Genomic DNA, 13,792 nt, shown 5'->3' with positions numbered 1-13,792 from the left:
AGCTTGCACTGTAATGTAATTCAGTTAGGAAATAAAGCCAATTCCACTAATATTCAGTGTGCATACAGCACATGGACCAAAAAGTTTAGTTTTTTGGTCCATCAGTTTCTTCCCCTTTAACTTCATACAAAATTTGGAGGACTGTTTCCATTTGGAAATGAAATTTGTTGTCATGCAACCTCATTCATTCTCCCTCTTACTCGCATTCACTCTCTCTCATGCTTTCTCTCAATGTTCCCCCATCGTCTCCACTGATCGCTTCTATTTGCCTGTCTTCTGTCTTCTTTCATCGTCATTTCATTAACCAGGCGTCCCAAAGCGCTTCCGCAAAAGGTTGAGCCTCCGCGCATACCCTCTTCCCTCATTGGACGAATGGGGGAGAGGCTGTCCCCGTGGTGCGCAGTGACTCCGCCCTTTTTGCGGATGTACTTCAAAAAGCCAAAATAATGCGGACCGATTTTCAGAGAAAGAGAGGTCTGGAAATGTTTCTCTTTCTCAGCGAATCCATCTGCAATATTCTGGCCTCTTAGAGTACTTCTACAAAGCGGAGAAAGTAGGGAGACCTTGAGAATGTGAGCATGTGAGAGAAAGTGAGTCTGAGAGTGAGTGAGAGTGTGAGACCAACCAAAGCAACAAAAGAAAAATTCTGAGCTTAGTGTTTCGTTTGTTTTGTTGGGGGTCCCTCCTTGTTTTCAGAAATTTGTATGGCTCTGAATGCACATGTCTACAGCACACTGAACACATACTGGCGCCCGAAAGATCATCTCTTGCAATTGGAACAATTTACCACCCCTGTCAAAGTCCCACGGACCCACAAGGACCCATGTAAGGGTTGTCTCTGATGAGATGGACGTATGAGATGTACACACTACAGGGCTGCATTAGAACAAGGGTGCAGTATACATACCTAACAAGTGTGCTGATTTTCACAGAACATTCCAGGTTTTTAGGCAATGTCCCACTGTCCCGTGTAGCTGTCCCCTCAGAGGGGATCATGGGCAAGTTGGGCATATCTTCTGGTCTCTCCTCCTCTCTGCCAGTGGTCTGCCACATTAGTTATATCCCTATGTACACAAGTGTGTTTAATGCTGAGCTCAGCAAGTAAGGGAATAATGCATTCAGAAGGTGAGAACACCTTGATGGATAGATAGATAGATGGATAGATAGATGGATAGATAGATAGATAGATAGATAGATAGATAGATAGATAGATAGATAGATCACAAGAGATCTTTACTGGTTTGTAACCAGGCTATAACCCTGCCTATGGAATCTTCTTTGGGGTTGTGCAGGGTTACAGTATTTGCCTGTCTATACTCTCTTAGAATCTCAGCACACAGCATACAATCATGGAGTCAAGGTCAGATACTTGAGCTTCAACACCAAAAAATTATGTTTTGCCTGATTGCCATTCTAATTGCGGCAAAGTATTTTACTACCTAATTTTATGAGGTGCAGCTAGCGGATTTAGTGCTAATTTACAAGGGTTTACAATCTGTTTGCAAATTGGGAGCACTAGGATGACGGGTTAAATAGGTATTAAATATTTTATTAAGAACTTTACCAGAATAGTTGCTATTAAATAGACATAACCATTAGTAGACATTTTCGATATTTAGATATCTATTCTGAAAATGAGATTGTTACAGAATGATGTCCTGTTTGTTTCTGCTGAATGAAGAATGATTTCCTTGGATCGTTGTAGGTAACTGTTCCCTGATTGCTCCAGGAGATTGATAAAATGCTATTTAGCAGTGATTCATGAGAAAAACATACTTTTTTTTAATGATTTATCTTTAGGACCCATCAATATGTGTACAGAGCATTAAGAACCCACTGGTTTATCCCCACCATAAATGTTAGCTTTTTCATACTGTAATTTCAATAATGCGCTTTCTACAATTATATTGCTTTGCGTTAACGTGCACAATATTTCTTTTTGAATGCCGTAGTCTGAAACATCTCCACTCATTGCACCAAGACCCATCTCCCAGAGACCTGAAGTGGTGGACGATTTCCTTCGCAATTTCCTGATTAAAATGGGGATGATGAAAACGCTGGAATGCTTTCAGACAGAATGGTACATTTTCTTTAGCCGGAGAAAGATCCGAGGGCCCTAAAAGCCAAGAAAATTGTCTAGGATTTTCAATTGTGTGCATTATTATTATTATTATGAGCAGCCATATCTACAGAGAACATACAATTACAGAGATTGTCACAACATAGGCAGAATATTAACCTGTTACCATATTCACTAAAGCAGGAGATGGTAAGAGAGTTGTGGTTTCAGCTACCTGAATTCATGTTGCACTATATGAAGGGCCATCAAGGGTATGTTTCTCTTAAGTAAGGGCTCAGCTGGCCCTGCATGCTGCATAGTTTAACAAGTGAGTTGACAAAGAAATATGGTTATTAAAGCTATTTTTGGAACCGTAGCTCACTCCCATAAACTCTTCTGCCAACTCCCTCTATTGGGAATAAACCTCGATGATTGCGGTTGAGCAATTGGATTTATTTACTAAAGCAGAATTTATAGTAATGTTCCAGACTCAACTCACCATCCCCAATGAGCTACTAATGAGAAAAAAATGAAGACCCTTAATAACTTCTAATTAAGTTTATGAGATTCCTTGAAAGTCAGCTCGTGGATTAAACTATGCATTATGCAGGGCCATCTTAGCCCCTTAATAATGCACAGTGAATTCTGGGAGATGAAACCACAACTCTTTTTGCTATCTCTTCTGCCACATCCACTTTAGTGAATGAAGCACGTTGAGAAAGGGGTTGTAGTCATGAAATATTTGTTCTTTTGCACTCATAAAATTGTGGACACAAGTAAAGAATACACGTGGTATACGTAAGCGGACTGTATGCATTGTGGTGTTTTATTTGTTTTTGATTTATTCATGTGAATGAACCTTAATGGAATGTTGAGTTGATGGGACATTTTAAAGGTAAATTATATTAACGTTGGTACAATTGCAATTCACTTCTACATTTGCCATAAATCCTTCATCTAAATCTGTTTTTTTCTCCCCTATTTAATTAAGTAGAAATACATAATCATATAACCTCTGGGAAATATAAATAAATTATGCTGCAGGGTTTTAAATTAATGGTGACTAAATTAGTGTTGATGCAAAATATCACTAATAAACATATTCGTGATTGTGTACATATGTATATCTACGTAGATACCTACTTATAAAACATTTTAGGTCACATAAATACACAAATATCAGGTACATGTTAAATATTTGATATCTTTTCAACAAGTCTATAGATTAAATGAGGGTATCATCAGAAAGTGTTGTGTCGGACCGGACAGATGGAGGTAGCCATATTGTTCCTAATATTTTGTTAATATTTTGCATGATTTCTCATGACAGCATCCTACTGGAAGTTGCTGTTTTTCATGATCTAAGAACATGTGTATGTATGACACTGAATCATGGAATAATAATGAACTGCCTGTTATTTCTGTAGGTATGAAATGATGCAGAAAGGCCTCCTGCAGCCAGAAGCTGCTGGCCTGGTCCCAGATGTTTATGCTCAGAACCAGCTGTTGGATGCGGAAATCAGGAGTTCAAAGAAAGAAGTGGAAACATACAAAACAGCAGCAAGGTATGCAACATAACGTGCTACTTACCACGGGGACAATGTCCTCATAGACCCCAGTGAGATTACAGATGAACCCCGTCCACTGCAAGAGCAAAGTGGTGGGAATTGAGTTACTCTACATCATTAAAACATCCTAATTAATGAAGGCTGCACCGGGAGCACCAATTTACTGCTCTGTTTAGGTTCACAGATATATATATATATATTTATATATATATATATTTATAAGTCGGAGCTCACCTAAATGCGGACTGGTAACAGCTACAGTGGATGGAGAAAAATGACAAAAGAAGTTTGTACAAAAGATCAGTCACTCTTCTGTCTTTTGAAAAAAAATAATCATTTAGTTATTGAGAAATACAAAAAGTGGCAGTCAATGTTTTCGACTAAATGTTCAGTTCTTCTATGACCTCCATACGTTGTGCAAACTATGACCTAAAGCAAGATCCGTCAGAACCACTAATATTAGAGAGTGATAAAAATGTGTTCTTTAGCACCTAAGATCTACGCAGCTTTTCATACCCTACACAAAGCTATGAGAAACCGAAATTGAGAAATAAGATGGTTAGTGTTACAGGCAGAAGGACTGTGATGTGTTTTAATTTTACTCTTGCTTCAAACACAATCCTGGCAGCAGTGTTTCAGTTACACAGAAATGGATAGAGAGGCATCTGAAAGAGCTTGAGGTTTAACTCAACACGACGGCTCATGTGCACTTGCATTCTACAATATAAATATTTAATTAACGTTCGAGTTGGTTTCAGGTGACCTGAGTGCGCACAGGTTGAGTTTTGACATTAACTCTGCTCCTTAATGAAACTTAAGCTGATTTTGAGCTTGCTTTAAATGTTAGTGTAGATATGGAAGTTGGACATTGTGTCCAACCCGTGATTGAAGGTGCTGGCCAAGTAAAGGTAGGGTTTTAATTGTGATTTAGAACTCAGTCTTTATGTAGAGATAAAAGGAAACATTCTTTTTTTGTATTCTAACATTCTAAGTTAGGTTTCGGGCAGAAATGTAATTCCCCAAAAGTAGTAGTAGATAGACATCTGGTTATACGGGACGATAGAGATGGAGAGCAGGCAGGGTAACCAGACCCAACTATGGAAAATTCTTCCAGTGCTACACAGAGAATAAAGCAGTGTTTACACTTCTGGTATAAAAGGGTTAAATATAGGAATTAGGTGGTGAAAGCTCTGATTTTCTTTAGTGACTTAAAGCATAGAGCAGTGTAATTGGGAGATCTACGGCAACCTAGACAAATACCGGCACTATTTGTAAGAGCAGCTATGCTCATTCCTAGGAGAATGTCAAGCGCCATTTCACAAACCGCTGCCTTGGTGTCATATTATTTCATCGTAACGGAAAAACACCTCAGATCTCTGCTCCTCTCATTGGCAAGAAATGAAATACCATCTCTCGAAAATGAAAACTGCAAATTAATGGATTAGAGGGAGCGCAAGGTCGGAAAATGATTGCTCTCTGCCCAACTTTGTGTGGCTTTTGGAAAAACCCATTAGTTAACACAGAAAAATAACTTCTCATTAAGCTGCTGACGGGCATGTCTGGGTTGTCTGTGTGCAGCTATCGGAGATGCTATTGCGGGATACAAAAAACCTGCCGTGATATGCGGATGGATTCTTTTCTTTAGCCTTTATTTATTGCTTTTAATAATCTGTAACCGGCATCTTTAGGGATCCTTAGCCACATCCCTAGTAACTGCTTAAGTGATCATAATTTATTCTGTGCACAAATCTATTGATCTGCTATATGAATAAAATAAATAACATCTCCTGAATGTATGCAGAGATCCCATGATTTGCTTTTGCACCGCCAAGCAGGTTATTAAAGTCCTTTCTGTTCTCATCTGAGCTGCACATCATCTGTTATACCTTTTTGGATGGATTTTCTCCCTCCGGGACTCTCTTGAGGGTCTCCTCAAATTTAAGAAAAAACCGAGACGTAGGCTTCCTTATTTACTACGCCTAGAGAGATGATAACACCATCTCACTGACAACGCGATAGAGCGACTGACATATTTCAAGGCCCCCTGGTGCCACAGCAGAGCCTGTTTGGACTAACATGGCATGAAGCCATGCTCGTTGCCTGGGCTGTTGTGCCAGAACTGTGTACGGGCATGTTGCCAAAGACATTGGTTACAACCATGCAGTCCTTCTACAAACGCAGAAATGTTTGGACCAATATGGCAGCAAGCAGGTGGACCAGTAGATACAATGCCGTTGAGTAGATGGCCAGCTAGAGGGGATTCTACCTACACCGCTCCTCGCAGTGCACCGTAGTGGAGGAGACTTCACTACAGAGACTTGTTTGTGAGGAGGACACCGTTTAAATGTAAAGACACCACTCAGCTTTTGTACCTATATTTGCACATGGTGGATGGAGTGTACCTTTAGGTTAACTAGACCCCCCCTAATGTAAGATGTGTGTGAAGATTTACCTTGCAAAAAGAAATTCATATTTGATTGGCTCTATAAAGATAACATTTTTGTGGCTTTTGGACTCCAGCCAAATTAGTTAATAACATTTATAATTTTTCCTACAAAAATACCACTAAACATCAGTTGTAAAAACCGCACTGAATCGTGATACAGTTGGTTTGTTTTTTTCTGAACTTTCTGAAACATTTTTAGATTTTTTTTTGCGGTGGCTTAGTGCCTCTGCCTGAGAGTGGTGTTTGCATTTTGCATTGTGCTAAAAACCACATAAATAAGTTCAGATCAGACAAGGGGAACGATGGATGGGTTGCCGCCCAAGTTGACAAAATAGTTTAAATAAAAAAAAAAAAAATCTGTCAAAATTTTAATTCATTTTTATCTTCCCCAAACTAAAAAAAGATACCTATATATTTTCCTATGACATTTTCATACTGCTAAATGGCTGCTTTGTTAGGTCAATAGAGAAATGCACAGTTCTGGCACAGCAATGCAGACAGAGACCTGTAAGGATATTATGGTTTTCTATATCCTCATATAGGAGGGCAAAAAAGAGGAACATTTGCAAGAAATACCTTCACTTTACTTTTGATGGAGGTAGATCTGTTGACAGAGCTGGAAATTCTTTATCTGAATAATTTAAAAATATAATAAAAATAATATTGGAAACTAATCAAAGCAATTCTCAGCCATCTAGATCTGAATAACGTAAGAACTTAAGCCTGATTATTGTTTACCACTGTGTAACTGCCAGGACATTTCTATTAGTCCCTTGTTCTGCAATTACTAATAAATATGAAATATTGTATACTCTGAGTTCTGATATATTCAACTTGACTGCTTACATTCTTAACAACCCGGTATGTTCCCCAATTCTTTACTAAACACAATTATTAGTCCCACACTTTCTTTGACGAAACCTTGTAGCCCATTCTGATATGCTGCAAAATTCACTGAGCATGGGCGTCATGGAGGAATGAGGTATAAAGTCCAGACTAAGCTCTGGTGATATGTTTTTACATTATGGTATCATCCTTATTATCGTTTTTAACAGTTTTAGTGTTGCTTCTGCTAGGATTTATGTCCCGTTCATATTCTGCCCTAGACATACTAGGCCTAACAATTCCAGGAAGGCAGACCACCATGTTGGCCATGCAGGCCCCTTGGCACTCTGCTGCTTTAGGTGTCCCGGCTGGGGAGCTCTCTCTTGTAACCAGCCCTTTACACCATAGAGGTCCATACTAGCCAGCACAGCGCAGTTTTTGGATATGAAATATATAAGTCATGGGTGGTGGTCAGGGTGGTGGCCTGGGTCAGGTATAGGGCAGCGCCCAGCCTAAATATGCCAGTGGATCCACTATCCTATTATATTTCCCCTTCTCAATATGTCAGCATGTTTATTTGTCCTTCCATTCTTTCCCTCCATCGCTAGCACCCCTTGTTCATATTTCCTTTCTCATCCCCAGTTTGTTCTCCTCCATTATTTGTTTATACTACCCCCATGCTAGGAAGAAATAGTAATTCCTTATTCCCCCTATTTACCTTCAATTTTCAAGACTTAGAAGAGACTAAGCTATTGCATAATGTGTCCTGTGTGGGGATACAAATCGCTGCAATCTGATGGTATAACTTAGTGTTCGGTATTATTTGATGCTGTTTGGACTTTGAGGGCTCCGCAATGCAGAGATCTGCAGGATCCGCTTTATCTGTTAGCACAAAAGGTCAAGGATAGAATATATTATACATTTTATTTGTGTTCAAAGTATTTGTATTCTATTAGGCAGAAGGTATCTGCAGTAGCATGAAGAGAAGGGGACAGGATAAACTGTGTTAGTGCATAATCAAGTTACTCTACAGAGTTTTATATACCGCCGGCTGGTTAAAATTAAATTGTTTTTAATAATTAAAAACACTCAAAATTGTATTAAAGTCTGTTATATCTAACATACCTCCCAGCATTTCACATGGCCAAAGAGAGAGATACTTGATTGAGTGGCAAATAGAAGCATCAGCAGGTTAACCAAGTATATAGCTGGATAGTACTTGTGTACGATCAATAACAGACACAGTGCTCCAGAAACAGTCAGTCATGCAAACTACAAAGAAGCAACAGTAATCATGATATTCACTAAACATATTGAACTGTTCCGGGGGTGCAAAAATGAGTGGTATTGCGGCAGGAATATCGCCTGCGGATGGGAGAGGGGTTGGTGGAAACTGTCCAAGTCCAAGGGCTGAAGGGACCAAATGTGTGAGGATTGAGATTAATCTTCCTCAAGCTGAGGCTCGACCTGAGAGAGTCTTGGGCAATGACCTGCTCCGTATTTGGGATCTGGTGGTTCCTGGCAAACTACAAAGCGTCCATTATACAACACATTAGGCACCGCACTTCTTCAATGGCGCCTTCTGTGTGAGCTCCTGGAAAGTGTCCGTAGGACAGGGCCTTCCTCTGCACAGAGAGTGCCTGTGCAAAAGAACTCTCAGCCCTGTATCATGCATTAATGCATTAATAAATATGTCTTAAGGGGGCTTCCCTTAATAGCGATCCATGCCCACCATACATTTTGAGATAGTAGAAAAGAGGAATGCAGGGGATTTGGGGCCAAAAGAAGGACTGTCCCTCCTGAAGAGGAACACTTGTGAGGTATGATTTACCTTTTAGTATGTACATTTTCAACAAAATGATTTAGGTATTCCCTTCAGTTTTTTAAAACAGATCTTTCTCGCCAAATTGGTAGATATTTCACTAATATTATTTAAGTATACTTTTTAGATTTTTTAAGGAGAAACTTTTTTCTAGTTAAGAAAAATAACTTCACATACACGCTTTTTTGTGCAAAATTGGTCGAGAATTAGTGTGCATATAGAAAGTAGAACCTCGGCAAAATCTATCATTTATCAATCTATTTGTGTATCTATCAATCTATCCATCCACCCAGCCTGATTTTGGGTTATTTTTAAAGTATGACAATTTTCCATGACAGTTGCACTTTTGAACAACCCCACAAAATCACACATCTGATCCTATTGACATACGTAACTTATCATCGGTCCGCAAATGTGTGCGTTAAGGTACGTTAGCATTCTACAATAACTGGTGGTGTTTTTTTAAACATATTTTATATAGGAAAGCAAAAGAATCCATTTTAAAACTGCAGAAAGAACGTGACTTCCATAGGATGCATCACAAGCGAGTCGCTCAGGAAAAGAACAAAATCATTAACGATATGAAAAAGTAAGTACCGGCTTTGTTTTATGTGTAAGTAAAGCAGGGGGCCCTCATACAGCTCACCGCATCGATGATCTGGATGTTTATTCAGGAACAGAACGTCAGTATCTTAACCAAGTATATACTGGGATAGCATTTATGTACGATCAATAATGCAAAGAGTATACCTACGACAGTCAATTATGCAAAATACAAAGAAACAACAGTAGCCACGGCAAGACTGTCCATGATTGAATAGCCTTTGAGCGAGCCGAGGATCAGCCTTCGACACTTTCCTAGTGCAGGGTGGTACCAGGACTTGCCGATATACGTCCGTAATTAGCTCCATGCTGTTTCCTCGTGGAAATGTCGAGCACGCTAATGCGGCACCATGAGGGTTGAGTTCAATGAAGCCACAGAAGGGTGAGGTTGTGGTCTGTTACCCCAGGCTTAAATGTTAAAATCCCCCACTAAAAGCACGTTTGATACACTCTTAGAATGCCAATGAACACAGACAGAATAGAATGACTTGGTACCCTTTGATTTTTATTTTATATGTTTGTATGGTTTGGGTGATGAATAAAGGAAACTTCAATGCTTAAGGACTCTTGGCTATGGTCCATGGTTATTGTTCCTCCTCAAACCTTAATTGGTACGTGGGCTTGTCTTAAATTCAGGATAGCCATTATAATTATCCATGTATGATTACATTTCCCAAATAAATCACATTGCTGTTTATGGAGCCGCATCAGTAATGCAGTAGGCAGCATGTTCTCGCGATACCACCCGTGGGAATGGTTTTTGTCATTTTCAGGGAATACTTGCTCTCACTTTTGCTTTACTTTTGTTTTAGTTGAATGAATTATTTTTGCGAGTCTTTTCCCCCTAAACCATATAACAAATCAATAGCCGTCGAGCTGGATCAATACGCCAGCTGCATTCTGTAGTAACAAACCCTAACCGGTGTAGCTCCGTTGCTGTCATTTAGCACAGACCCCTTTCGCTGCTCACGGTGCTTCTACATCCTTGATGGGATTGAGGCTCAAGTGGCTATTTGTTTATGCATCTAGCAGTGTTCTGACCAATTCCATGACGTGAGGCAGTAAACGTGGGGGTCTCTCCTCTCCCCCCCTCACAAAGGACACATCTCTCTTTGCAATGCTCGGTAATCAATGAAGAAAGAGCCATTGACATTCATACCGCAGGTAGCATTTTAATGAAGTCTTTTTTCCGTCGAAGCAGTGTATGTGACGGCGTCCGCTGCCTCTTGTAATGCTTTTCATCCAATTTGTCAGCTGAACGCTGCAGATACAAATCCCCACAAACTCAGTCATGTCATATCTTTCTGTAATCTTGTTATTGATCACATCACGCTTTGCATGAGTCTTTAAGGTACAATCAATGAAACTCGATTTTGAAAAGCATTTTTAAAGTCGTGCAAGACGACTGTCAATTCTGTTTCTTGTGATGAAGTATCCAGCTGATCACCGCTTACATTTGGCAGATAAAGAAATGTAGCTGTCATTCCCTCTGGGGAAAGCAGCGATTTGGATTAGGGATTGGAGAAAAAAAAGGCTGTATATTCTCTGAGTGCTCTGCTGTTCTTTTTGGGTATATATGCGACAGTATCAGCCACCCTTAGGACAGACAAGCACAAAAGTTGAAATCGATTATAAGTCAGTGCAAGACTTTTGTCATCTCTACGCCGATGTCTCTGTATACATACCCATTGTGTCCTCGGGCAATTTATCCACAGACAGTTTGGATTTCTCTGTTTTTAAGTCTCGTGCTGGCTGCGGTAAGAAATCCACACAGATTCTGTTTACTCCATAAAATAGACTCAAATAAACCTTATAGTAACTTGTCCTCCTAAGTTACTACTTTCTCTAACTTACTGTTTCATGGCTGCATTGGTTTTCTTGAGGCCTATGGTTATTCTTCCTTTATTCTGAAGAAGCACTCCATGCATTTGTAAGGAGACAGACATGATGGTTTGAGGCGGATAGTCAGCTGTCTTGGCATTAGAGTGCGTGATGGCTGAAGTGTGCCTTCACAAGTTTGCGGCAAAGTCTTCTTCTCTATAGAGATCTCCGTATACAATCTTTTTTTGTTAAACTATTTGCTCCAGAATTAATAGGCCTTTATCTTGATATGAATGATCCTGAATAATGTATCATTCAACAAAGCCAATATGAGCCAAATGCTACACAGTAACCATTACAATATTATTATTATTATTATTATTATTATTATTAGATGAGGCTTCTTTGACTACTTGTTATTTGCCTGTGGGGCCATACTTCTCGCTGGATTATTAACACCAACTCCTTTCCAACACTCAGAACATAACATCTCATAGATGAAAGTAGTTCTTCATCCTATGTTCAGTTTATCTGAAAAATCCCGCATGGTTAACATAACTTTTCCTGTAAGATTTTACATTTTATTAGGTTAGTTTGTAGCAGACATTGGACTTTCATTAGTTTCTTTTCATCTCTGCCATGTCTGGTCAGTGACCGTGCCTTGAGATCTCGCTTGCTTCCTACTGGCTGAAAACACTAAGAAAGATCAGGATTCAGCTTTCATTTCAAACTCGTGCTTTTTATTGTTTTGTATTATCTCTCTGTCGCATTTAAAACTGAACTCTCATTGTGCTATTTTGTAAAAAAAATATTTATAGGAAGTCATTACTAGTTTTGTAATATTTGGAGAAAGAAATAAGGAAGTCTTTGATACTACTTGAATTTCATGGCCCTTTTTTCTATGACCATGTTAGGTAGTGCTTAAACTTATTGATATACTTTTCAAATATCCTATCCAACTATAACTGGACAGGTCTGATTTGTGAGCACTGGGAATCATAGGCCAGTTAGAGAGATTATAGGATCTCCTCTGACCAGCCAACAAGTCTGTGAAAACCATTGAGGTCTGTGCTTTTGCAGAAGATGAGACCTCCAACATGGCCACCTAGTGACACAGTGAAGAAGGGCATTGTGATACGACGACATATCCCAGCGTTCTGCTTCAGTACATCTCGAAATATCTGAATTAATAACATAGGTGGATTGTCCTTTCTTTGGCCCTACCTCTGATCCTGCCCTCCAAAGAAGATGTCCTGCTCTTGGCACTTGAAACATTGGAGGGATTACATTTGCAAAGACAATTATCTGGCATTCAAAACCCTGTCTGTCAATTTTTCAGTAAGTGACAATTATTTGTAGTTTGGGCTTTCAGGCATCATGTTGAGATTTAATATTTAAAAGTGTTATATAGGCCAACAGTTAAAACTTTCCTGGGATAAATGCATTCTTCTTTCAGCTTTCACTAAAGTACTGGTAGCTAATGTCTTTTAGAAGCTGCAAGATGTTTGAACATGGCGTCATTATCTGAAGCTTGAGAAAGAACACCTGAAGGAAAATGTGGACGATAATTGGTGGAAAGAAATTATAGCATTACCTTTAAAAACGGAACATTTTAACGCAGGACAAAAACCCCAAATCCTCCATACAGATATCAGATGGGCTTAAGATATAAAGAGGATCTGATGTCTCAAAGAATGTAGGACAGGAACATTTCACATGGTAGATTTCTTTTTGCAAATCATTTAAAACATTGTTTAAGTGCCCTGTTTGCAAAATGGAAGCAGAGCAGAAATAACCAATTGCGTTTCCATGGATAAAAATTCTGTTGTTTTCAATGGGATTTCTTATAAATGTGGAGCTGAATTATTTATATTTCATCCCTTCTGCCAAGAGAACAAAACAACGGCTAATTTGGCACCGCAGTTGTGTTAACGTGCAAAGAATACTGGCGTACTGTATCATAATGAAAATAACGGTAGACCTGTAGCTGTGCAAATCACGGGAAAAAATAACGTTAGAAGCTGGATTCTCGATTTTATTCATTGCCCGTGGGTTACTTTTCTATTCTTATACTTCCCAAGGTTAAAGGAGCATTATGCATCATATGAGTCAAAGCTGAGGCAGCTTCACGAGAAATACCAAACGGTCCTGAGACAGAAGATGCTGACCAGCCTGGAGAGAGATCGAGCCGTCGGAGAGGTGTCACTTTCTATCCTACTTCTTTGTCTTTGTCCCTCAGTTGACTGAATGGACAGTGTGACTCCAGACTATCATGGGTTCTTTCCCACCAGTCATAACAGATTTTTAACCCCTTAATGACAAAGCCCGTACATGCACGGGCTCAAAATGCTTTGTTTTCAATGGGTTTAGGGGCCGCCCATTGCCCTTAAGGGGTTAATCACCCAACACTCGTTTGGGAGTGAAAACTCCATTAAAAACAATTTGACAGCAGATAAAAACCAACTGCTTTTTGCAGAATCATGTCCTTGAGATTATTGCAGGCGGATGAAAGTTTTTTGGTTTAAAAATAATCGGCCTTCTAATGTTTTGTAAATTCAGAATTTTCGGTTTTCTGATGTTTCTCAAAACCTATTATTATTATAGGAAGGAATGGCATATAATGTCCAGGTTATGGGCCGATCTCGCAG

General features: G+C 39.3%; 1 protein-coding gene across 1 annotated transcript in view; it reads left to right on the top strand.

The window, feature by feature from the left end:
- The first annotated feature begins 994 nt into the window (after positions 1-994).
- Positions 995-13,792, top strand: part of LOC149282403 (sperm-associated antigen 16 protein-like) — a 294,140-nt gene continuing 281,342 nt past the window's right edge. The window contains exons 1-5 of the mRNA XM_089498276.1: positions 995-1,042; positions 1,953-2,080; positions 3,487-3,624; positions 9,202-9,309; positions 13,226-13,343. Of these exons, the coding sequence (XP_089354402.1) occupies positions 995-1,042; positions 1,953-2,080; positions 3,487-3,624; positions 9,202-9,309; positions 13,226-13,343 (540 nt within the window). The remainder of the gene's footprint in view (positions 1,043-1,952; positions 2,081-3,486; positions 3,625-9,201; positions 9,310-13,225; positions 13,344-13,792) is intronic.

This window comes from Sceloporus occidentalis, unplaced genomic scaffold (assembly GCF_023333645.1).
Source record: "Sceloporus occidentalis isolate IW3139 unplaced genomic scaffold, rSceOcc1.0.p SCAF_117, whole genome shotgun sequence".
In the NCBI taxonomy this organism is placed as follows: domain Eukaryota; kingdom Metazoa; phylum Chordata; class Lepidosauria; order Squamata; family Phrynosomatidae; genus Sceloporus; species Sceloporus occidentalis.
This window is presented reverse-complemented; position numbering and strand designations above follow the sequence as displayed.